The sequence below is a fragment of the Ylistrum balloti genome, unplaced genomic scaffold (genome assembly GCF_031769215.1).
Source record: "Ylistrum balloti isolate Yb309-2 unplaced genomic scaffold, AGI_CSIRO_Ybal_v1 Utg369876, whole genome shotgun sequence".
Taxonomy (NCBI): Eukaryota; Metazoa; Mollusca; class Bivalvia; order Pectinida; family Pectinidae; genus Ylistrum; species Ylistrum balloti.
In genome coordinates, this window is record NW_026782016.1 from 897898 (window position 1) to 923962 (window position 26065).

Sequence of the window (26065 nt, forward strand, 5' to 3'; positions counted from 1 at the left end):
ATGAGCATTGAAGGTCAACCAAAGAGCCGGCCATACAGTATAACTCAGGACAGGAAAGTAATAATTTCCTTTCCCAATCCCAGTTTTAATGGTGATCATGTTATAGTTAAAACTGATTCAAGGTAATTAATGCACTTTTATATATATCTAAATGTTAAATATGTAGTTAATGATCGTTCATAATTAGCGATATGCAGATTTTTTTTTATAATCTTCACAATAAGTAACCAGACAGAATGTTATGTATTTTATGCAATCTACCTTACAGCTGTCATATCTGACTGATTTGAATTCTTTTATTATTACATTGCATAGAGCTATTATAAACGACAGTTAGGCACACTGAACTATGTTTAACGTCCGAAACATATCAACATACCTTTCTACTAATTCTAGGTCAAATTAACTCTTACATGTTAAAATATAATATTGAAAACGGAAGATGGGTCAATCACTTATTTTGATCAATACCTACTTGCAAATGGTCATCACCATGTCATCGCATCCACTGCGTGTTTAACAAGTTCATAGAGATAGTTAAATCAGACATTAGAAAATGGCGGTATCATTGTGTTAAGCAAGCTTCATAATTATAATGACTGTCATATTGTTGCATTGTACATTGAATAAACTTAGGCTTCTTTTCTCGCTTCTGGTTTTTTTAAATCAATTATTTCTGGTACAGTTAATCATTACTTCGAATACAGTGAACTTCAATAATTGACAGCTATATGTAACATTCATTACGTCAGGTTTGTAGAATATCTTTCCATCATACTGGTTAGTTGACGCCATTCTGATCGCATTTTATCATAAAGACGGTGATATAATGTGTAACGAATGGACCATTGTTACCGGGGGACAGTTTGTGTTTCTAGGGGAGCTTAGATCACGGACCATCCTATACGTTTGCTAATGTGTTCTAAACTACAACATCTAGCCTTATTTTCTCTGCATATTCCCTCACAACATTCACCAGCTACGATACGAAAATTAGGACACAAATGTGCTGCTGGTCTATATAGGCCGCAAGCAAACCACTATTCCAGATCACATATGGTCATTTTTTCACTTTACAGTATGTCATCACCCCCGTGTGACGAGATAAAATGCGTTCGGTGCATACTATATCTAATTGTTTTGTTGTTGTTAAACTTGCTCTCATTTGAGGTACAAGGTATCAACTTACTTGGATTGCAATTATGTTAAGCCAATACGGTCGATATAGCAAAAAACACTGGTCCTTCCGGAGCATCTACTTGATCCATTCTTAATATCCTTGCATTCCGTGTAAACATTGTTTTCCTCATAATTTACCCTCGTTGAAATACCAATGTTTATCTGTTTTCATTGCCCTATACAACTTAAGCTACCAATTAATTTTCCAGTAACCTTACAGCAGATTATACAACTACTTAACGTCAGGCTTTGAGTGAATATTTCGTTTTACTATTATCATTAATATTTCAAGAAATGGACAAGTTCCTGTGAACAAAGTTGGTTTATTCTCCTATATCACGTTATCATGGATGTCCTCCATGATAATGAAGCTTTACAAACACAGAGACCAGGCTCTGAGGGAAGAAGATGTATGGGAGATATCAGACTGGGAGTCATGTGACATCAATACACTCAGGTAATACCTCCATAATGGTCTAGTCGGTCTGTATTTTGCAATAGTAAAATAGCTTATCATAAGGAAAAAATATTATGATATATATTTTAGTTAAAACGTTATCATTACTTTATTTTGTCACTGTTTATTTCTTTATAACTACATGAAAATGTAAATTTTACTAAAGTAAAAAGGGCTGAATATAGGAACGTGATAAACCAGCGTTAAACAGGACCTAGTATCGTTATCCGCTTGGATCGTCTAAACACACAAGTGAATAACACCTTGCAATACAGACAAAGAATTAGATAAATGGTACCCAGATTTCGTCCTTTCGGGACTCGTCATGGATGCTTAATTTTGAAGATTAGAAAAAGTAGAGAGTGATCAAATGGAATGTTCAAATTCGAGATGGAGAAGTGCACTGTCTCGTAATTCTCGTAATCCAATACCTAGTTTAATTCCATATATCGGATGATTTCTCGAAGGAATGGCAAATGCATGTGTACTAAAGTAGCTATCATAATGTCTGTGTATTGTGAGAACGAGTTATCAGAGGTTATTGATGTATCGTTTATTTCTGTATATCAGAAGAATAGCTTCCTTGGTTTTTTATTTTGTTTTGTTTTGTTTTTTCTTGTGAAAATGAGGAGGCAGAGGGGGCATGTTTCACAAATGATTTTTCATTTTTTTATCACATTTCAAGTTTCAAACACTTTTCATTTGAGCGATAGAAGAATCATTTAATGAATACTTGCAAAGACATGTGCGAGGTAATTATATAAAAAAACCTATTCAAATAACTTTTCTATATAATTAGGTTACAAAAAATATGGGAAGATGAAGTAGCAACACACGGAGAAAAACGATCCTCGTTCTTAAGAGTTTGGTTCAAGTTCATCCAGACACGCCTCTATATAAAGATATTGCTTGTCTTGATCAGTGCTGTGCTCGCATTTTTTATGAGCGTAAGTATGAATTAAGTAGGACATGATCTACCTATGTTATCGACACATTTTATGCATTACATGTACAAAACGTTTGATATCGTATTACTAAATCTGGCAAAGTAAAGACAAATGAGCATTGAAATGTACACCGATATGCAACCTGAAGGAGAAAACAAAATGTCTAATCGGCAGCACTTTTAAAAAGTGTACAACAAGTGCACAATTGACCTGAAACAAACTTTTCCAAATCTTCGGAAACATGTGTAATTATCACACAGTAATGCCAACCGCTTAATGTAGCCACCAGGATGGATTTTGATATATAGATAATACCTTTATCACGTAATAGACAATTTACTACTATGATCATATTAAGAATTGCAAGTTGACTACTCAAGCAACTTCCAAATTGGGGGCTGCCGTGTTATTGTGATGGTAAGGCAGTTGTAGAATGTCATGGCGAAGCGATTTGATGACGTAGATTGTAAGTGCGAGACCCGGATACAATGTATTTTTTTTTTTTCAAATTCCATGTCCTGAAAGAGGTGGATTGAATGATTATCACATTTAAGCTTAACTTTGCCAAAAAAAATATTGTAATTATTTCAGGGCTTCATGACAAACCTTATGGTCAGCTACTTAGAGTCTGAATCTACAGACTTGTGGTACGGTATAGCACTTGTTGCAATAAATATTGTCGGACAGATTCTTAGAGCCGTATCATTTGCTGTTATGATGTTCTTTGGGGTTCAGACAGGTAATATTTATGTCTTATCTATGTTTTATATATATATCTATATATAACTTTATTAAAGAAAATTTAGGAGGTTTTTGCATGAGTTGCATTGTCAGCTTGAATTTATTTAAGCATTAAACTGCTTTCAATTGACCTTCATGGGCGTATGAATGCCAACTGGACGAAGGGAAATTTAATGAAAGAAAGAAACATTTGGTTATATTATCATACAATATCCATGTTCAATCTGTTTTATCACTTGCGGTGAATGTTATTACTCTCACAATTTATCAATTGATCTTTAAATTTGTTGTATAAAACAGTTATGCTACACATGGACCAAAATTAGCGTCACACATTCGGAAATTAAAACACGCTATAGATAGCTTATTTCTTTATTGTATTGTATGAAATTGTCAATATTCGAAATCATTTAGTGGAATTTTACAGGACATTAAGCCTAAAATGGATTTAACACAGGTCTAAACAAAAGCTGAAGGTTATGTTTTATACGTTTAAATCGATTGAATGCATACAAAAATCACTTGTTGTTGCCACTGAAATATTTCTCATGGTATTGTAAGACACCATCATGTCTATTTCATATCTGTGTCTAAGTAACAAACTTTCTTGCACTCTATGCATATCTACCGGGAGATATTCTGTTAATCAAAGTCACCTGAATTATTTATGGAAAGCTATGATTTGTGTTTGCTTAATTAAATTGTAAACAGTTGACATAGCGTAATTCAACATGGCGCCAAAACGTCGTCATATTATTGTCTTGTTATCTCAACAAATTGCAAATGTATTTTGATTATTATTTGCAACATCTGATGAAATTCAACTTCTTCTGTGGCATCGATCAATCATCACAGTTGTAGTATAAACAATCATGTTATGCTTCATTTGATGTAACACTTTAACGTGCTTTGATTGGATAAAAGGAGCATCACGGTCTCATGGAAATTAAGTTTCGCTTTAAATAGTTGACGATTGGTTTTGTAATAGTTTAATTTGTAATGAGTTGAATATTTCTATACATATTTTTTTTTTAAAAATCGTCAGCATTTCACAAAAGTGTATATAATTACGCCCCAAACAATGATGTTAACAATAAACACGTTGGTACAAAACATGTCAATCCAACTTGGAATAACCGAAGAGTGAATAGCTTATGTAGTAGTAATAGGCCATATAATCCTGTGGTTGTTAAACAATGTTTTTCTTTTTGTGACGTTAGAAGTTAATATCATTATCATTACTGAAAGCTTACAGCTAATAAGTTTATACATTAACGCAATAATTAGATAAAAGTATTCCGGCAGTACTCCGGACCCTTCAATCTTAATCTGGATCAGTGACGTGGTTCCTTGTTTCAATTTTTATAGCTACGGCACGTACAATTCATCGACTGTCCGCTGCCTTTGAACTCCAAGAAAAAACATCCGATAAGTTTCTGGAGTAGTAAAACAAAAAGATTAAAGTTTCCGAGTCGGTCGGAAGCTTGACAGTTCCGACTCTTTCTAATGCCTATATGCTCCAGTATTAAATCAAATAGCGTATTATTTCGGCAGGCAAAACTTATATAACGTTCCTGTAAGGTCGGGTCATCTAATTTAGTCAAGATGTACTCAGATAAGTTGTTCCATTGACATGAAAATTATGATTATTATACAAATATGTATTTCATTACAATTTTTGCAAATTAAAAAAAAATATCACATATATATATAACTACTCGTTATGTAATCTCTATTCCAAAACACTACATGTATATTTCTGTCTCATATTCGAAGGCATACGATTCCGAGCTGGTATGCTAGGTGTTGTATACAAGAAGATCCTCAGGCTGAAGAGCATTAAAGGCAAGGTAGCATCTGAGGTAAGGGCCGAGACAAAATCAAATGATATATGGCAGGCATAACTAGACCTGATCAAATCAACTCGAAAACCAATTTATAATTTTATGAATAGCACGTCGACCTGTTGATTCTATGTTCAATATTTCCAAATCTAGATGTCCCTAAATTCGTTCAGTCAATGGAATTGATTATTTGTATTAGCTACAACCGTGTTACATTATACTTATCATTTTCCTACGTCATGCTAGCGTCGGTGTCGAGTGATTGAAAATGCTTAAAAACAAGGATCACATGTTCATCTTTTCAGTTATTTGTTCCTTCAGTGAAATACATTTCCCTTTGAAGTTATCATCGTATACATCTGTCAAACACTATGCTCATATCTATTAATTCCTGCAATAAATCATTGTGTTGCTGATTGTGAATATTGCATTGATATAAAGCTTTCTTTTTATAGATCATTACAATATTTGGAGCCGACTCCATGAGGGTGTATAACACCTGTTCATCGCTTGTATATTTGCTGGCTTTCCCAATATACGTCATCATTGGAACGGCATATGCCTACTACCTGATTGGTTACTGGTGCTTCATCGCTCTGGCAACGTTCATCTTTTTCAATCAACTACAGGTAGGACTCATTTCGATCTTTTGAAATTTATTTCGTCAACTATGATGCAATGATCATTATTTATCACATGGAAATAATTCATTGTGTATGACGTAATATTTTTCCGCGCGATTTAATGGAACTATTATCTAACAAGTTTTCTATGCTGTATTACCTGTTTTGAAACAGATAAATAAAAAAGGATACAACAATACGCGCTTAATAACTAACATCGATATTAGCATAGATTAACGAGATATTTTATTGGAATCGATAAGAAAAAGTCCAGTTAATAAAGTGAACATAAAATCGCATGTTTGATACATATTAAGGTCAGCAATTTTCTAAAAGACCAAATTCTGTTACCGAAAACAGCCTTCAAGATACTGAATTATGAAATTAGTATCATATTTACTTTGTTGCAGGCAAATCTCTCAACATTTGTCGCAGCGCTCAGGCGAAAAACGTTAATCCACACGGACAAAAGAGTAAGTCACTACAACATACCTAACCTTGTTTATCAGGATTCCGATTGTCTAACAAATGATGAATAACATATTTCATGTATTGAATATAATGTTTTTTACTTATCCACAACAGACATGGTACAAACATGATCAACAAATCTGATACTTGAAATATTCATCGGTGGTAAATATGATGTAATCAATCAACTTGTGTACCATTCAGATAAGAAAAATAGCAGCATGAAGATGATCAAGATGTACGGATGGGAAGACTCTTTCAAGGCAGCAATTATAGGTACGCATTAAGTCTAGTACTCTTGGATCACAGCATAAATTGTTGATACGTTTTCAAGAACACATCACTTCTGTTATCCTATCTCTACCATTATCCAATATTAACTAAAAATTCACTTGTAATCGATACACAAGGAAATACGTTTGTTTCATACATATATATATATACATATATAGTAAAACATTTCTCGCAGCCATCAGGAAAAGTGAGGTACGTGTTTTGCTAACCGCAGCGATCCTCAATTCCATCACCAGTGCCATTGTACCAGTCACACCCTCTATCGCGGCTGTCGCTACCATATCAACCTATCGAGCGTTCGGAAACGAACTCACAGCATCCACGGTAAGTTACTTCAAACAGAAATATGATTAATGTTGTCTGGGTTATATTTCGTATACCGCTGTTATTGCGAAAGCGTTATCTGTTTGATGCTTTTCGCTTTGCATTGAGTTGATGCTGATTATGAGTGCGAGGACCTATGAATGTAAACTCGTTATTACAAAAATGATTTAATGATATAATGAAGCATGAACGATGGATTAATTTAATATTTGAATTTCAAAACAAATTAATGCTTTCTTGCGCATTCCTTTCTTTCCTGAATACGGTTTCAATCATTTTGTATTATGTTCATTTTTTCAAGATACAACAGTAGATGTTTTTTGTTGAAGTAAAGTAATCTCTTATATTTTCTGATTTTCTATTGCTAATCAGGCATTCGGTCTGGTGTCTACATTGGATTTTCTTCGATATATCATGGCGCAGGTGCCATTAGCTACACGTTCATTTGGCGAGTCGAGAGTCACATTTGAACGTATAAAGGTATAGCAATGATGTATAAAACAACTTCTGCAGGGGGTTATAATATATATAGTTCCATAAAAAGCACGTGTAATAGAAACTGACTTTAAAATTCATTCTTGTGCGGCCAAGCAATAGGTGTTACAAATCATATTCTATATCATCTTCTTTCTCGAATACGAAACCACTAGGTCTTCATTTCGATGTAAACGGTATCCTACAATTGTGAGGCACAAGGTTATTCAAAAATATGCAACTCCTTGAAATTGTGACTTCACAGCAAATGCAGCACAAACCAACAACGGTGAACGTGTCGTTTTTAAAGTGTCTAGACCAGGAGGTTTAATCTACCAAACAGTTTGCTGAACTAGTGACTACAGGTTTTAGTAAGTCTTTCACTTCTTCTGCAATTATCATCCGCTGGGTGAAGGAATTCTACCTGTGTAGAGATAGTATAGAGAAAAATTAGAAGGTGACCACAATCAGGACCAACTGGTTTCAGCCCCGATAGCATTGACACAATGCACAAACTTTTGCTTTATGGATTATGATGAGTGTAATGATAGCCTACTGAAGCAAGTGAGCCAATCACTTAAGATGGACAGCCATGGAAAAGTCGAGGAATTTTGATTCAGCAACAAAATGTGTCATCCTACATCAATGTGTCGTTATTAACTTTTCTAGTCCTCAGCGACCTCCACTTCGTTCCCAGAATGAGAAAGATATCTTCGTTGCTAGAAACTTAAGGATAGTAATGAATCTGAATGCTGCAGTAAATGGGTTGGGTAGGGAATGTTTAGTTAAACTTATTAGGTATCGGACTGGCAAACCATGTAGATTAAGTGTGTGAATTGAGAATCTGGCAATACGAATAAAAATACCTTGCTGTTTCTGTGAGACTCAAAATTGTTTCATATTCACTCGTATTCATACAATGACATATCGACTGAAAAAAGGAAACAATAGATCAGAATAGTTTACTTCATCTTAAGTGCATAAAATACTACACACAGAATAAAAAACAAATGTCCAAATGTAGATAAATGATGCATTTGTGTAATCTGTCTTTATCTCTACTACTTGGCTTCTTGATAATGAAATATATTTCACCTTTTTTAATCAACAAATAGAAGTTGATGTTAAGAGAGGAGTACCAGGTTCCTAGCTCCGAAGTATTAGACGATTCTAACGCTATTGAGTTACAAGATGCTGTATTTCAATGGAACTTGATGACCGATTCGGATAACAAGTCGCAGAAAAGGAATGAACGTACAACGAAAACGAAGAAAAGTGAAAATGAAGGTAGGATCGTTTATTCAAACTAAAAAGCCTAATCATGAATATATGTAATTTAAGAAAGGAAACTATACATTTCGACGGGTCCATTAATTCCATATGAAAACTAAAATGTTACATTGTGTTCAAAATATTTCTTTTCAACGCTTTTTAACGGGAGAAAGACACCAAAGTTAAGGAGGAGTCCACTAGTTATCTCTGATCGGACTTTGAAAAACTGGGGCTAGATCTCTTTAGTAATATCAATTGCGATTTTAACTTTTGAAAGCAGAGTATATTTAGGTTCTCAGCAAGTCATGAACTCAAAGCAGTGTGATAGTTAATTATTCTATACATCGACAAGCAAATAGATGTTTCCATATTGATAGCATATTAGCATATAGTATACAACAATGAAAATATCTTAATATAACGTATATGTATGAACTCATCTATTTTACACTTTTATTTAGGCTCACACGGACAATCTAGTATTTCCGGTCAGCTCCTGGGCAGTATAAATCTTAATGTGAAAAAGGTAACCCGATTTACTGTATAACACTTAATGTAAATAATCACGTTTTCTTAATTTGTTTTTTCTTTTAGTACTGCTTGTTTTGCCAATCGAACTCAAATCATTCAGTGTAAAAGAATTTCCTTAATATATTGAAATGAATATCCATGTAATATATACTTATCATGTAACATATATACATAAATTACAATATCTTTGATCGCATATAATGTGACTGTTTTTTGGCACGACTTACGAATACGGCTGCTCCGATTTTCTTACCTACCGCCCCCACCGTGGGCCAAAATCAAGGCGTTGGGTTCGATATCTAGACGGAGTACCATATGGGCTAAAGCTCGTGTACATTATCAAAGTAGTAGACAGTATACTAGTCTTATTAACAGTTCTCTCTTAACTATGAAATCAAATCTAATTTTAATATTTCATGTAGCATATTATAATTACCAGGGACAAGTCGTCGGTATTTGTGGATCCGTCGGCTGCGGAAAATCTTCTCTGATATCAGCTATACTTGGACGAGTAAGTCAAACTAACCAAATTTGTAAACATTTGACTTATGACAAATCAATAATTACAGATAACACTACGTAACATCTTAAAATTTTGCAGTCGTAAATTTTAAATATGATTGAACTAGAAGCATGACATGTCTTCATATATTGTTACGCTGAACAGATGCCACAGAAGACCGGACATCTTGCAGTTCGTGGAAATATAGCATATGCTGCTCAGCAGGCATGGGTCTTCAATGGTACACTTAGAGAAAACATTCTGTTTGGCCAACCCTTCGATCATAACTGGTATGTCGGGAAAACAAAGGGTAGCATGCATTTGTTTTTGCAAAGTGAATAATATTTTTACAATCCGCGTACCAGATGCCTAATTCACAGAATCACTCTCGAAATATCACAAGTCCTCTCTGTTGGTTTAAAATGTGACGATAAATGGTAAATTTCGATTTATGTTTTATTTATTTTAAACTGTAATGGCTAAATACTTTAACTTTGACTTCGTATACATTTCCGTTTAAAAAAAAAAAAAAACCACGATGCTGCTTAAATAACTGTATTTCTGTGTAATTTCGTAACAGCATAGATTCAATATTCGTTTAGAATTTTGTCAGAAGAGACAAAGAGAAAGAAAAAGAATAAAAAAACAAACATGACTGAAACCAGCAGACTTTTCAATGACATTTTGTCACTTCTGCCTCTTAGATACTTTCTCTGCTAACATCAATTTGTAAACGCGGTTCAAGAGAATTGTCGATCAGTTATTTGTGGCAAGAAATGATGGCTGATAAACGGTGATTATATGGATTTCCCATCTAGGTACAGTGTTCACATTCTTTTCAGAAAATTGACACAAACTATATAATAAGATATTTCTTTTTTTCTCAGCATGTTTTAACTAGATAGCATTTCATCTAGGTACACACAAGTGATATACGCCTGTGGTCTTGAACCTGACTTAGATTTGTTGCCCAACAGGGATGAAACAGAGGTAAGACATTACATTACTTTCCCTAATAAAATATATCATGAATAAGGATTTAAAGATAACAAAAGTGTAACATCGCCCTTTTTGTATGAAGTTTGTACATACACAACCGTAATTTTCATTTATAGCTAGTATGTGACATGCTAAATTGCTTGCGAGTGCTTTCATGCGTTTCTATGGCAAATTGACTTATTTTCTTTGTGCTATTGTGTATTATTATATTGCCTTCATGTTTAACTGTAATGCGAAGGTGTTTCTTTAGTTTGATAGTTTAGCTGATGTGCTGAAGTAAATGGTCTCAATAAAAACTTTATTTGTTGAAAATATCTATCATTTATTGCTTTGATATCTAAAACAAATCAATACTTACAGATTGGTGAAAGAGGAATTAACATTAGCGGTGGGCAGAAGCAAAGAATAAGTTTAGCACGTGCAGTCTACAGTAAAAGCGACATCTATCTCCTTGATGACCCTCTATCGGCAGTGGACGTACACGTTGGCCACCATTTGTTCCATAGATGCATCAAGAGATTATTACAAGGAAAGACTGTTATTCTGGTCACTCATCAGTTACAGGTTAGTCTCAGTAGATACCTGTTATAAGTTGCCTCAGTACAGTTCATCGCTATCATAAATGTTTGAGGAAACAGAATCTAAATACAAACTATATATTAGACACTTTGCCAGTGTTACCGATGCTCAACACACATGTATAGAATAAGAGAAGACTTCATTTCCACAAAAATCATGTATTTATTATCATCCTGTAAAATCATCATCTTCTATGACCACGATAAGTGGCTAATACAGCAATGCAAATACAGCGAAATACAGTTATCGCTTCTTCAGAATGGACAGTATTGATACCGCACAGACATTGTCATTATCTTGTATATTATACAGCCTGATGACCATTTTATTGAAAATAATCCAAAGCCATATATGCAAACGTTATAACTCGTTGTAGATCAGTTATAACTTAAGTCATAATTAAAACCAGGTTTTTGATTGACACACATTTTTCAACATATAAAACTTTATATAACAACCCTGGCATTTTCAAACTGCTCCAATACTGTTCATAATTTTGAATGCAATTTCCATTCAAATGTTTCGTTTAGCAACACAAACGTAATTATAATAAGTGAAACTTACCCAGCATTTTATTAATACGTTAATGAGATGCGAAATGACAGAAGCAAGAACTCCCATGCGTGCATATTCAGGTACATTATCAGATTTTCCTGTGGAAATAATTCATTATGGGATGTCATTTCCATAAAATATTGCAAGACAACAGTTAAATATCTTTGCGAATAACTGCCTATATGAAGCACAGAAAAGTAAGTTCTTTAATCTTATCTTATATACCACACTTCACACTAATATCGGATTCACTGGTCGGTATACGTTCTCCGCTTTGATTATATGAATTGCTATATATTCAAAATCAAACATACCATTGGTTCGACGTAAATATTCAAATTATCGTTGCTTTAATAATGAATGCGAAATTCATTGACAGTACCTGAAGGATTGTGATGAAATGCTGGTCATGGAAGAAGGTCGAATCGTTGAGAATGGATCACACGAGTCTATGCTGGAATATGGTGGTCAATATAACTCAATGATAGGCCATTACCATGCCACAAGCGCCTCCACAGCAACCACAGGTAGAGTGTGCATGTATTGCAAAGACACAAATGATTGATTCACTTCAAGATCGAATACGTATTGGTCATTGAACTACGAATAAATTTAAGAAAGATATGATGTTTTGAAAAGGTGAATTTATTTTACACCATCAACAGCTATTACATACCTCTAGATATCAACAATTAAACGGCATGGTTCCAAGATAGTGAAAAAAAAACTACAAGGACAAACGACCGGGGTGTTCTGGGAGCTTCATCGACGATACTTGCAATAAACATATAAATTCAAATGACAATGACGATTTCAGTTCTGTTCATTACAAGGAAAAGACGAATCGCTGTCCTGCAGAAGTGAGGATGACCAGCGAGGAAAGAGTGGAGAGAAACTTCAGAAAGACAAAAGTGATGCCTCCTTGTCTAAAGAGAGCAAAGGTGAGGTTGTAAATTCTTGTAAGCATAGCCCAGTGTCTGTTGTGTTCGGTCTGTCGTCTGCATATAATACAGTTCACATTTGACAATCAGTGGATATTAGGCTGCACATCTAAATGGAAAGGTACACCAATTTAAAGAGGCTTACTCGTTTCATGTTGAAATAACAGAGGTGTACACATGTTTGACATAAAGTACCAGAATCACATTCCATTGCGAAACATGTGCCTTTGCATTCTTTTGTTGCCACTTATTGTTTGAAAACGTAATTCACTTTTTATTTGTTTCATTCAAAAAGCTATTTTTCTCCCTGCTCAAGTTACATTTGTTAACGTTTGCTCTTCACATAAATACCATGGTAATCTCGTGAAATAATGAAACAAGTGAATTAAAAAAAAATCGGAAACATTTGTTCTGTAAGTATATGTCTATATTCATACGTATGTATGATTTATATCACAGGGAAACTGACCATAAAAGAGGACGCCGGAGTCGGTATGGTAACGTTTGGGACGTACAAGTCGTATATTAATGCTGCCGGTGGGTTCACAGTTGCCACGGCTTTCCTTCTGTTGTACATTATTTCCCTGGGAACTGTAGTATTCACGGACTGGTGGTTAAGCATTTCACTAGGGGAAACGGTAAATTAAAAATTTGCTTCATAGTGTAAAATTTAACTAACATTCCTTTACCGTAATTGACGGTCGAGACGCTTATATTTTCGTAAGGACTATTGAATAAACCGGAAATGATTCAGTGTGTGACATCGAAATATGGCGATTTTTCTCCCTAAACAATATGGATTAATGTCTGGTTTTGGTTATAAATGCCTCTCGGTGCTTCTCACTTCGAAGTTCATAAATTGACTATAATTCGGTTATTTTTCTATCCTAAAGCCACGGGAAGACCTTATAACGACCGAGTTCTGAACATCTGCATCAAAGATCGATTTATTAGGCTTGCTAACCATTCGAAAACACTCGATTCACATTATTTCGATTAGATGGCCATCATCAAAGTGTGTACCGGAGTCGAGGAAGGCGTCTTTCAGGTGCATATGTTGTGTAGCATGACATATTTGGGACTGGAATTGCTTAGGACGCGTGTTGTGCCTTTCATTATTTCAGCATCATCAGGCTAGATCATATGTTGCATATAATCCATAATAATTGGCCTCCATATAGCCCAGATTTATCCCCAAACAAGCACTTGTGGGATGCATTAGACGGAAGAGTTCGAAATCTTAACGACTTACATATAACCTCCGCCAATTGGCCAATGCACGTACCGAAGAATGGAATAGCATTCCTCCACGGACAGTCAATGTCCATATGAACCACACAGTCATGCAGCTTAGGGACGCTGTCATGGTTCGGGTAGGGCACATTCAGCTAGAATTGGTTTAAAATAATGGTGACCGGACAGTGGTTGGTCGGAGGAAGACCGACACCATGGTCATGTCTGGCCGAAACGGCCTCCTCTTCCGCTACCCCCGGCTCATACCGAATGGTGGATCAGAAATGCAACGACCGAATGAACAAACAAACGAATCATCGATAGGAATGGCCACTTCTAAACAGATTTCCCTTGCTTTTTGGCCAAATAACACTAATAGCTAAGCTATATAGTCAGTATTAAAAACAGTAGAGTATCGTCCAAAAACATGATCTCTATGCCGACATTTTAATATTTCCTGTATACTTAATATAAATATTTACCCAGATAACATTTATCATATCAATATATTTTGACAAAATTGTTTACATTAATTTACAGAACATGTATTGATATAAAATGGTAGCTGACTCTTATACTCAAACATCCCTCCAATTTCTGTCATGATGTCTGTTCAATTCTTTTAAAACAAACCACTGCCCCTTTCCATGGCCAATTGTATCTGAAGAAGAATCCAAATTTGTAAAATGAAGAGGGCTTCATCAGTGGTAGTGATATATAAATTGTACTCCTTATGCATGTAGGTTAATAATTTGTATATCTAAATTGTAAAATTTGTTCTTAATTTATGGTAATAAGTTGATAAAACATAGACATAAATATATAAACCTTTTAGTCCGTGGCTAAATAAAAACTGTTGTCCATCACAAATATATTTGATTTATTTCAACAATGTATTAATTAAGCTAATCTAAAAATGTCCTTTCTGATTAGGATTAGCCTTTCCATGGAAGTTGTATTTAATAAGTTTGTTTCTCACTTCAGAAATCAAAAGCAACACTTTCTCTACTAATACAGCTACTTAAGATGAAGGGTTCCCATAAAGATAGTCTTTTTGAAAAAGTAAATAATTATTCATGGATTGCAGATAGAAATTAAAGCTGCGCTTTGCACTCATGAACGAATGATTGATACTCATAACGCCGTTAAAATTACTGGCTTTACGAATAAAGATATTTTGTATCATTGCAGAAAAAATCTTCAGAAGCCACACCTACAGCAAATATGTCTGTCAATGTATCCATCTCTACAACTATGACAACCAATTCTTTATATCAAAACAGTACAGAACCTACGAAGTCCCAGACCGGTGGCATGGACTTTTACCTTAGCATCTACTTGGCATCCATAGGGGCCATAATATTGTTGGCGTCTTTAAAGAGTGTCATAGGATCGACGGTAAGAGAACTGCGATTTTTTAACTGGTGAAGTGGTTGGGAGAAGGAGGGGAAGATGTGTGTTGCAAGACAGAATTATATGTTAGAGCAATTGATGATATCAAAATTGAAATTTTCAGTATTTGTATAACAACTTTTCTTTCATCTAACGTTCCAACGGGTGATTTAAGAGTAAATTCTTTGTCTGCACGGTTAACGTTTACAGAGGATGTGAACGTAATCACCACTTGACAATGAGTAAATATTTGCATGAGCATTGATAATGTACAGAACATTGTAAGAGTGTATTTCATTCTATTTTCCATTAAAACGTATTCGTTGTTTGCCAAAATAAACTTTTAGAAATTATTTTTCACATTAAATGTATAAGATAAAGTCGTTTTAAGCATTTTTACGGTATATTGTTACAAAAAAGAAAAAAAAAGAAATTTCAAGGAAAACATACACTATATACCAGAAGTTATACCGTTGTGGGATTGCGCAACGTTACAGCTCGAAGAGGAAGTAGACGTCACAAGGTCGTTCAAGATTCTCAAGTTTCCCAAAGCGCATAAAGAAGGCCAATATAAGGAACTAGATGAAATGCCATGTACCGATATACAAAATGGAATACATCATTATGATATATTTTCACATATTTTTCAAGGTGATGGTAAAAGCTTCCGACAGACTGCACAACCGAGCATTAGACAATGTCATGAAAGCACCAATGGCGTTCTTCGACGCAAACCCAACAGGGCGTATTCTCAATAGGTTCTCACGAGATATGGATGAAGGTAAGCCTTTGGAACAAACATTGAGGAAATCAAAAGAAAAAAATTATGTACGTTGTAGTTTAAATAATAAACTAAAAAGAGGGTAACAATACTTTGAGCTGCAATAAACTAATGGTACCGATAATTATTCTTCACAATTTATGAATAAAAATAATATATAATGTCGGAAAAGGCTTCAAATCTTGTCGTTGAAACGGAATAACTCGACGTTATAGGAAACTGGGGACGACATCAGATGTACATAATGCCATTAATGTTGCTTTTCAGTGTTAAAAAGTACTTTTAGTCCATGTATTAGTATTTCATAGATACTAATATAGTTTATACATATCGTCGGCGAGAACATAATGACATTTTGGATTTATATGCACTTAGCGTTAAGTCACGTGACATGGAACCACCGACATCAATTTTCGAAACGTGCAACCTATTAATGACATGTATATGATGATAAATTTACATTGCAAGAAAAAGCATTGTCATGATTTGATTTTAAAAAAGGACGAATCTGCAATTCAGATTGTTGGATGTATTCTGTTCACTAAGATGAAACAATAGCTTCCGTTTCCACATAGGTTACTAGGATGCACTGCTGAAAATATTTTAATGGATTTTAATGTCCCTTGATATGAGTATATTCGTGTTTCTCATACACGCGTCTATGTCATAAGTCGTAGTCAGAAGATTAATTCAGTTAAAGACATCTTCCTTAATTCATTTCAATAAAGTATGAAATGTTGTATGGGCACTAGAAATATGCAATAAGTAAAACTTTGCAACGACAAAACAGCTGTAAAGTTGCATAAGATTACTTTCGGGTTATTCACTACCATAACAGTGACGATTCGCTCGGCTCTGGAAAGGAAATGACAAAATACAAAACACATATTTTAATGCGAAGTGTGTACTTCATACCCTAACGACAAATGCAAGATTTGAAATTTGATAAGGCTTCTCTCGTCAATCCTGGCATAACCATTGCCACGTCGTAGGCAAATATCGTGACGTCACCGATTTTGGAATTTGTTACAATGTATACTTTGCATGAATATGAATAATGTGTCAGGGAGCAGCTTTAACATACATGCGTTACATCATAAGTAACCATTATCAACAGTAATTAAGAGTCGTCATTTGAGACTCATTAATTGGATAGTTCGGGGAGAGATGTTAACCGTTAATGGTTCATGGCTTGGGCAAGTTTAACGGTTCAACTTAACTTTTCCCCCACGCGTTGCCAAAGAATTGAGATTAATCATATTTACTACAGAATGAATAATTATTATATCAAAACAAGCTCTCAATGGCCAGTCTAATAAATCATATTCTGTCGCGGGCATGATTTTCTGATACAAATGGTGTGCGCTGGCGCGTTATCCTGTTCTTCAAAGCTGCCAACGCTATGACGGCTTAAGAAAAGTATATAATTACTGGTCTGCAATTTTCAATGTGACAATGTATGGAATTCCTAAACAGAGAACAATCGATGTTTTCCAGCTCTTGTAAGAAATAAACAAAATTTGCGTACTTTTACAGGTGATGCCTTTTTGCCTCATTCTCTGGACTTGCTACTTTATTTCACGTCTATGGTTTTAATATTACTGACTACTGCCGCTGCAAACCTACCTTGGATTGTGATTGCTTTCGTTCCTGTTGGTCTGTTTTATTTCGGATTTAAAAAGATTTCTGCTGAATCAATAAGACAACTCAAAAGATTTGAAAACGTCGCTCGCTCACCCCTTATTAATCACGTAGCCACTTCAGGAGCTGGTTTGTCCGCCATTGTCGCCTATAATCAACAGCGACAGTTCATTATCAAGTAATGCAATTTATTTTGTTGGTAATATTAGATTCAGTTATGGTAATGCACAATGCACCAAACCTGTGGGCCTTGCATTATTTGGTCTTCCTATGGTATAGGCCCAGATCCGTACGGATTAGGTCGTCCTTTTAACAAGCACAACAATGCAGATTTACTTGAGTATATATGTTTTGTCTATAAAACGATAGAAAAATAAAAAGATAATGTGAATAAGATTTCCTTTTTGGCTGTTTGCTTGTCATGAGTGGTATTTTGTAAATAAAACACTTAAAATTACAATGTGTATGTCTACTGATATATCTACATGTGTCCGACCTGTAAATTTATGGCTTACTTAGGAAATGTGCTCGTTATACTCCTACATATTTAGGAAATAATTAAACCATATCAACACTTATTTATCAGTCATTTCTAAATTTATATCAACCACGAGAGTATGGCACGTATGTTCGATAGAACCGCATTACGTTCGCATATATATGCAATAACTTATTTCGACCAGTTTTCCTATCGTACGAACACCGTATGCACTTCGTGTAACGTTCTGGGATCCCACAACTGAAACTTTTGTAACTGTGTATGAATGGAAGTGCTCTACATTTTGTTGAGTTTGACTCTTGCTCATTGTGATTCATTATATATACATTTAATAGATAAATGACCTGCTGTGTAATGTGATACGGCCATGCGCAAACATGAAAAGTGACATATTTGTATCATATCACTATTGTGACGTTATAAATAAATAGCTTCTTAATGTCCTTACATGATTGTCTCAGTAGTTTAAACCTTCTTCCGAGTCTACATTAATCTGCCATGAATGAGGAAATCAATTCGATACTTTTCACTTAAAAATAATAAAAAAGGGTTTTATGATAAAATGTGTTTGTATACATTTTGAGATGCAATTTGGAATTTATAAACCTCATGGCATAGCAAATTAATGTCACTCATATTAGGTCCTCTATTTACACAAAACAATCGCTCAATTTGACAATTAACAGATGTATGCAGTATACGGATGTGACGTCAACGGCATTGATGTTATTCGAAGGGAGCATGCGCTGGATTGAGTTATGGCTCAATATTGTCTCATCTCTTATGGTTGTGGCTACCGTTTTAACCATGGTTCTAACTAAGGGAACAATCGGCGTGGCTTTAGCTGCCTTGTCTCTATCACTGATAATCAGGGTGAGCTCATCAGTAGTCCTATCATTACCATCATTCTGCCTTCCAATAACATGTTCGGTACATGTTCCCTCCTTAAAGCGTCGTGTCTTTTTATTGAAAATGGTCGGAACCTGATATAGAAGAGAGTATATCAAATTAAAGCTTTGTGCAAAACACATAATGATATCAAATCCCTGTTTTCAAACGCAGTCCCTACTTCCCGCACTGCACTTTCAATGTTTTAGTAATATAGTTCAAATACACATTTTTTTTGTAGAGCTCTTGCTCGATTTCTCCGTTTATCAAGGGTCATATCTATTCCCAGGTCCTCTTTTTTGAATAAGTACGACTGATTCATGTGTTCCTGCGCTTGTTTCAAAGACGTCACCGTTTATTAAGAAGCATTTTCACAAAATTATCAAATTAAAGTTTTTTAATCAGAATATATAGCAAATGCATTGGAATTGAGATTGATTGGTATTTCAGAGTTAAAAACGAACTTAGCTTAAATATACTTTCAGGTTGTATCTTTAATGCAGCACCTCGTAAAATACTCTAACGATGCTGAAGCCAGATTTACCTCTATTGAACGAATCCAAGAGTACGTGTCGGTAAGCATACGAACCGCGTGATAATAATTACAGCCCGTATCACCAAGGTACTGCCCGGTACTGCCACTGTTTCGGATGTCATAAATAGGGAATCCATTTAAATGCGATTGATAAAGTGTGATATCTGTTTTTCATTTTAGGAGCCTCTGGCAAATTAATATAAGGATATATATGTTATCTAGAGTTGCATATATCATATCATCTCATTCATAATGCAGCGCTGCATTGCAGTAGTTGACCAGCTCTAACCGAACTACCAAATATCAGTAAATCTAATTATAAAATCGTTTTTTTCTATTTTAATAGGAAATGCTCATGTTATCACTGCTGTAGATGAATATATATTTGCACCATTACTCCGTCCAGTACTTTCGCAGTCTCTCAATCAATCATAAATCAGTTTAAAGGGCATAACTTCTATTTAAGTTCAACCACAATTGCCAATTTAGGTATGCGATTACCTTCCTAGATGGCGAAATATCACAGAATATAATGAATGCTTCACTGTAGAGGTGTTTGCCGTAGCTCCATCTTATGCCAATTAGAGAAATAATTATGACTATTTACAATTTATATACATTTGAGATCGTATGAAAATATCTTAACGTTCTAGAATCTGCCTTAATTATTGATACGTCATGTCATACCTAATTTAAAATAAAATGTGTAAAGTTGGACGGGACTAATTATGTATATTTGCAGCGATTTGCATTATGTCAGATTCGTTCCGTTCCATTTCAAAAGTGAGATTTTGTAATGCTTCAATCTACTCTTAAATCGGCATGATGCTTTCTATGATTATACAGTTCAGTGATAATAACACATACATTGTTTTAAAGCAACTGGACACAGAAGTGGACACTACCTCTGTGGTTCCGGACGAGAGTTGGCCCCGAGAGGGAGGTATTGCATTCACTGACGTATCAATGCGCTACCGGCAGAACTTGGACCCAGTTTTACGGAACGTACAGTTTGATATCAAAGCAAAACAGAAAGTCGGCATTGTAGGCAGGACAGGAGCCGGTATGTTCATCAGAAAACATTCCATAAAACACATTAACATAAAGTATATGCTACAAAATTTAGGAAACGGGTGATGTTGTTTTTACTCAATGTATCTGCAAAAGGTCATATGCCATTCCAAACGTAAAAAGGTACATTATAAAGAATATATCTAATATGTTTCTATTAATGCCTCTGTTTCGTCACTTACGTACTCCTAACACCACAAGAAAGAATGTTTTCTTTGTCAGTCTCACATGCCATTTCTTTTTCAATTTTGAATAAACGTTAATTTGACTGTAGTTAATATGACATGCTATTTTGTTCCTTGTATCTGTCTGGCATGACCTCTCGACATGAATGTGAAAATAAAGCAATTAACAAGAGTTAACAAATACCTAACTTATTAAAGTATCATATCGACAAAGTCTTTACCATCAACGTCAGTGATATTCTTTCAATATGCTAGACATCACAGTGATATCAACATAAAGCAAGATAACTTTTAAGTGTTGAATTTTGAATTTAATTTTACCTGGACATGCCCAATTACTAAACTTATTTTATACACACGTAATTTCTATTGATCGTCATATTATTTAGGTAAGTCTTCTATGGCCGCAGCGCTGTTCCGATTGTGTGATCTTTCAGAGGGGCATATCTACATAGATGGAGTGGATATAGCCCAAATTCCACGTAAAACTCTTCGATCCCGTCTGTCCGCCATACCTCAGGATCCTGTCCTCTTCAGCGGCACCATCAGGTACACTATATGGAACAAGTAACTAAACTAACTTAACACTACTAAACAGTACTTACAGTGAAATAATCAGGTTAATTGAAAGATAATGCATGTACCTATGATTAGTTCATTGGTGACAAGCTGTACATTTAATGAGTCCAGGGTGTAAACTGATAGATAGCGTTTCTTTGGTCGAAGTACTCTCACTATGACAAACCGTATATGTCAAAGGTTTATGTATTCGATATGTACACTTTGATCGAATACGTACTATGCGCTATCTGCCCAATCATCGGTAAATATTTAAACTATTCTGTCGTTAAGATATTCAGATATCAATTGATCAGTCCTTTGTTAGTTGACACTGATAATCTCGTTTTAATATTTCAACGTTTTGTATACCTATTAATTACCAAACCCATTAGACTTAATGTTTACAATTGAATATGGTTACAGGTATAATTTGGATCCATTTAATCTGTACTCAGAGGAGTTAATTTGGGCAGCCTTGGAACAGGTTCACATGAAAGAAAAGGTAGCCATTAACATTTTCTGATCAAGGCTAATAATTAGAAACATTCGATTTCACTGTAAATATGATAACTTTCATCGCAGCTTTATATATGTAAAGAATCCATAGTAAGTGTCTTGAAATATAAATGGTATTTTGGTGAAGGTGAAGAAATACAATAGTGGCAAGCACTTTGGCTTTCTGTACTGAGCCAAAATGCAAATGGTATTTAAAGACACTAGCTATATGTTCGTGTTATCGTGTAACTTATCGCAACTGATCGAAATCTTACGTATCTGACCGTAATACATGATTGTGATAGGTCGTTGCGTTCGATGTGTTATGTGTCCTAGAAGTGGAGCAACATAATCACAGCTCAGATATTTTGACCGATGCAACTTTTCTCGTATACCACTTAACCTAATTCTTATTTTACTTGGTAAATAATTAAAGATACATGTTCCCACTTAAAGATGTCAATTACTTTCAATACATATTCCATTAAGGTATACAGTTTAGTTATACATACCAGCGAAAAAGATGGCGCCGGCATAATTTTCCGAGTAGTATTAATACTGCTCCCAAAATCTGGAACTCAATAACTTATAAACAGTATTAGCATCAGTTACATTCATTTCGACATTACAGAAGCAAGCCTGTTTTATTGCTGTTATTTCGGTTGCTGAAAAATACAGCATACTTCTAAAACAATTTCTCCCAAACCATGAAAGCCGATATTGTTCGAGATGGTGAACCAACCACCACGAGCTGCGAAATCTGAAGTTTAGTGATAATTTGCCTTGTACTTTGCCTTGTTCATCCTACAACTGATTTTAAGTTTGGTATCATACGGTAATTATCACACCATCGTTACAAAATGCACATCACTAAAATTGAACAACATGAAAATATACTGACATTGCAGCCGTTGTAATCAACGCGACGTCATTGAAATGTTTAAATTGTAACAATGTATTAATGCATTAGTCGCGGACTAGGAACTAGTATCAACCATATGCGTACCCGATACAGAAAAAAAATATATGGCAAGTGTATTTTGACAAGTCCGACAGTTGAAGAATGATTATAAATATGTCTGCTTGCGTAAATCTTTTCGTTATTTATCATGCAATATAATAGGTAGGTTTTAACTTCCTTTTTATAATTCAGGTACGACAGTTTTGTGAGCAGCTCGACTTTGAAGTTGAAGAAAACGGAGGGAATTTCTCTGTAGGCGAAAGACAGCTGTTTTGCTTGGGTAGAGCGATACTTCGTAAAAATAAGGTAAGGAAATTCCATCTTATTTATGCTTCCATAAAAGAGAAATAATTACACAGGAAATACAATGACTGTTTGAAAGAATTTTTTTTTTTTTTTGGCTTGTTTACTCCTTTTTGCAAGATACTCATTTTGATACAGTATATCGAAGGCGTGCAAGACACTGGTGTAAAGTATGTGATGTATCAGATATATGTCGTAAGAGACATATATAGTGTGTATGTTTTAAAGTCCATTGAATGCCCATTGTTGAATTATTTTTGTATTTTCTAATAGATCCTAGTCTTGGACGAAGCAACAGCGTCCATTGACACTTCCACAGACGCAATTATTCAGCAAACGATCCGCGACAGTTTCTCTGACTGTACCGTCCTGACGATCGCGCACAGACTCAACACCGTACTACACTGTGACCTCATCCTAATCATGGAAGCTGGAGAGGTATTCTAACGAAAATACATCATGTTAATATGTTAAGCAATAATGACTTTTAAAATGAACCTGATGTTATTTATGATTGCATCCCACCTTTAACCAGACTGAAAAATGTATATAAAATCAACATGCTAATTATGAATACCTGTGTTGATAATAGGCAATTAAACAATTCATTCTTTTCGCTAAGATGATAAGGATACGATACACATTGCATAAAGGAACCTAATACATTTTTGGATACAACAACATTTCCTCTTGAAATTCATGACTGAAAATAGTAAAAATTTTAGATATCGTCGATGACATAAAATACTTACGATAAATCTAAATTATATTTCAATAAAAAATAATAACATCCATCGGAATATCATAATTACGCCTCGTCCAATCGAAAAAATAAAATCCCTTCGATATTACACACCGGATGTAGGGATAGAAATAAACCCGGACGTCAATCTACTGACAGATAATATGTTACTGATATGCCTCATCCATTGCTACTAAAACACCAAGCTAATGAAGAAATAGACTGAAGTATAACACTATATTACTTATATGCTACATAAAAAGAAGAAAAAAAACATAATATCACAGGACGTGTATATAATGTAACAACAGGTGCAAAGTAGAGTTCAGGATATGTCAACGGTCAGTACGTAACAGGCAAATGAATGTCGAGATCAGGCAGTACTTCTGATATAATAGACTTAAGTTATCAAAATAATAAAAGTAACAAAATTTCCTTTTTTTAAAATCCCATTTCGATGTGCAAGCGATTTTTTTCTAGCATGCAATCTTATAGATTTAGAATGATTAAATATAGCATTATTATTAATGATAAAACACGATATGGTACTAAGAGGACAATAATGGTCTTATTTCTATGTAGAGCCGGATGTGTTGTAGTGGTTTAGTATTTTCAATATACATTAATCAAAAGAAAACTTTATGCAATTATTTTCCTTGCAGATATTAGAAACTGGACACCCACAGAATTTAATGGCTAACCCTCACTCAGTTTTCAACAAGATGATCAGAGCTCAAACTGTGAAAATGCCATCATCGTGACCAAATCGTATTTCTCAGTCAAATTATATCATGTGAAGCGTGTGGATGACAGAATCAAGGATAATAAAATCAATTTCAATTTTAACCCAAAATAAATTTAAATTAGATTGTCTGATGATTATTTTTTTACGATATACAGACTTAATATACTTTGTATCAGAGATTGCCAATCTGATATATAACCTTCTTAACCTGTTGCACCTATGAAGGTGTTAGTTTTACTGCTTGAATTCCGACACCAATGACAAATTTATATAGATTCATATTAATATTCATATCAAGTCATCAAAACCACCGACGTGTATCAATTATTAATGTAGACATTATCCAGGACTACTTGTGACTCACCTATTCATTCTTGTCCTAAGTTCCAGTTCAAATATCAGATTGCGACCACATTTATTTACCTTTGTAGTATATATTCTTCTATGAACATAAACTGTATATTTCCGTCAATACATACCCTTACAAATATGATGACGTTGTTCTTTTATTAATATTACTGTGATTAGCGAGTTTAAGGATTTTATTTGTGTATATTTATTTATATATGCATGAGTGTGCTAAACTGGTACTTTGTGAGATGTAAATTTCAAAAGTGACAAAATGGAGGAGCACCAACTTTTGGACGAACCTCCATGAAACGCCAGAGAAGATACTGCTGTAAAGAGCGTAGCTTCATAAGTCCAATAACACACCCTATCAACTACAAATATCCTCAGAATTAGTAATTCATTAGAAAGACTGGAAACGTTACCTTGCATACATCTCCTTTTACCTTCTCTCATCCTACGACCGATGAAACTATAAGTAACATCTGCAAAATCATGATCTTACAATAATAGCTTAACCCGGAAATGTAGCATTTTGCTATAGAGTAACCCCTTTGCAGACAGGTAAGCAATGAATTTGGTAACACGAGGTTATGGAAAAGGTGATAGACAAGGTAATTTGTACTGTAGTAGAAAATTATTGAATGTGATTAAAATCCTCTGGAAAGATTTAGGTGTATATCATTGAGGCAACAGCTAGCTTAGCTAACTCCCATTTGAGAAAAGCAAACGAAATCGTGGTGTAGGGGTGGCGGGGGTGTCCGGGTACTTGTTCTGGTAGTTCTTGTGTCTCCGGTTCCAATGCCTGCGCTAATTGACATTCAGAAGTGACACCTCCTACCTTATTCTGTGCACCAGGAATATTTAAACTGAATGTATTGTTCTCAAAAGGGGCATGGTAACCCGGTTTGCTATTCAGTGTCATGGTCAATGAACTATTATCCACCCAGAC

The 26065-nt window shown here is 34.7% G+C and overlaps 1 protein-coding gene across 1 annotated transcript; it reads left to right on the plus strand.

Moving 5' to 3' along the window:
- LOC132546209 (ATP-binding cassette sub-family C member 5-like) lies at positions 1-24781 on the plus strand. The gene is made up of 30 exons (XM_060209920.1): positions 1-122; positions 1472-1636; positions 2436-2583; positions 3175-3322; positions 5101-5186; positions 5624-5797; positions 6202-6268; positions 6467-6538; positions 6732-6880; positions 7253-7360; positions 8470-8649; positions 9120-9152; positions 9597-9668; positions 9825-9949; positions 10577-10649; positions 11019-11222; positions 12172-12319; positions 12626-12733; positions 13193-13371; positions 15158-15364; positions 16010-16139; positions 17676-17958; positions 18966-19152; positions 19653-19742; positions 20582-20765; positions 21348-21507; positions 21943-22021; positions 23168-23281; positions 23552-23716; positions 24683-24781. Exons 1-30 carry the CDS (start codon positions 1-3, stop codon positions 24779-24781), a joined length of 4059 nt encoding a protein of 1352 aa, XP_060065903.1.
- Positions 24782-26065: the final 1284 nt, after the last annotated feature.

Excerpts from the sequence above, each read along its gene's own strand:
- LOC132546209 (XM_060209920.1), top strand. The coding sequence starts at position 1 with ATGAGCATTGAAGGTCAACCAAAGAGCCGGCCATACAGTATAACTCAG. Across the intron at positions 5,187-5,623 it reads AAGGCAAGGTAGCATCTGAG|ATCATTACAATATTTGGAGC; the intron begins GTAAGGGCCGAG and ends TTCTTTTTATAG. Across the intron at positions 23,282-23,551 it reads CGATACTTCGTAAAAATAAG|ATCCTAGTCTTGGACGAAGC; the intron begins GTAAGGAAATTC and ends ATTTTCTAATAG.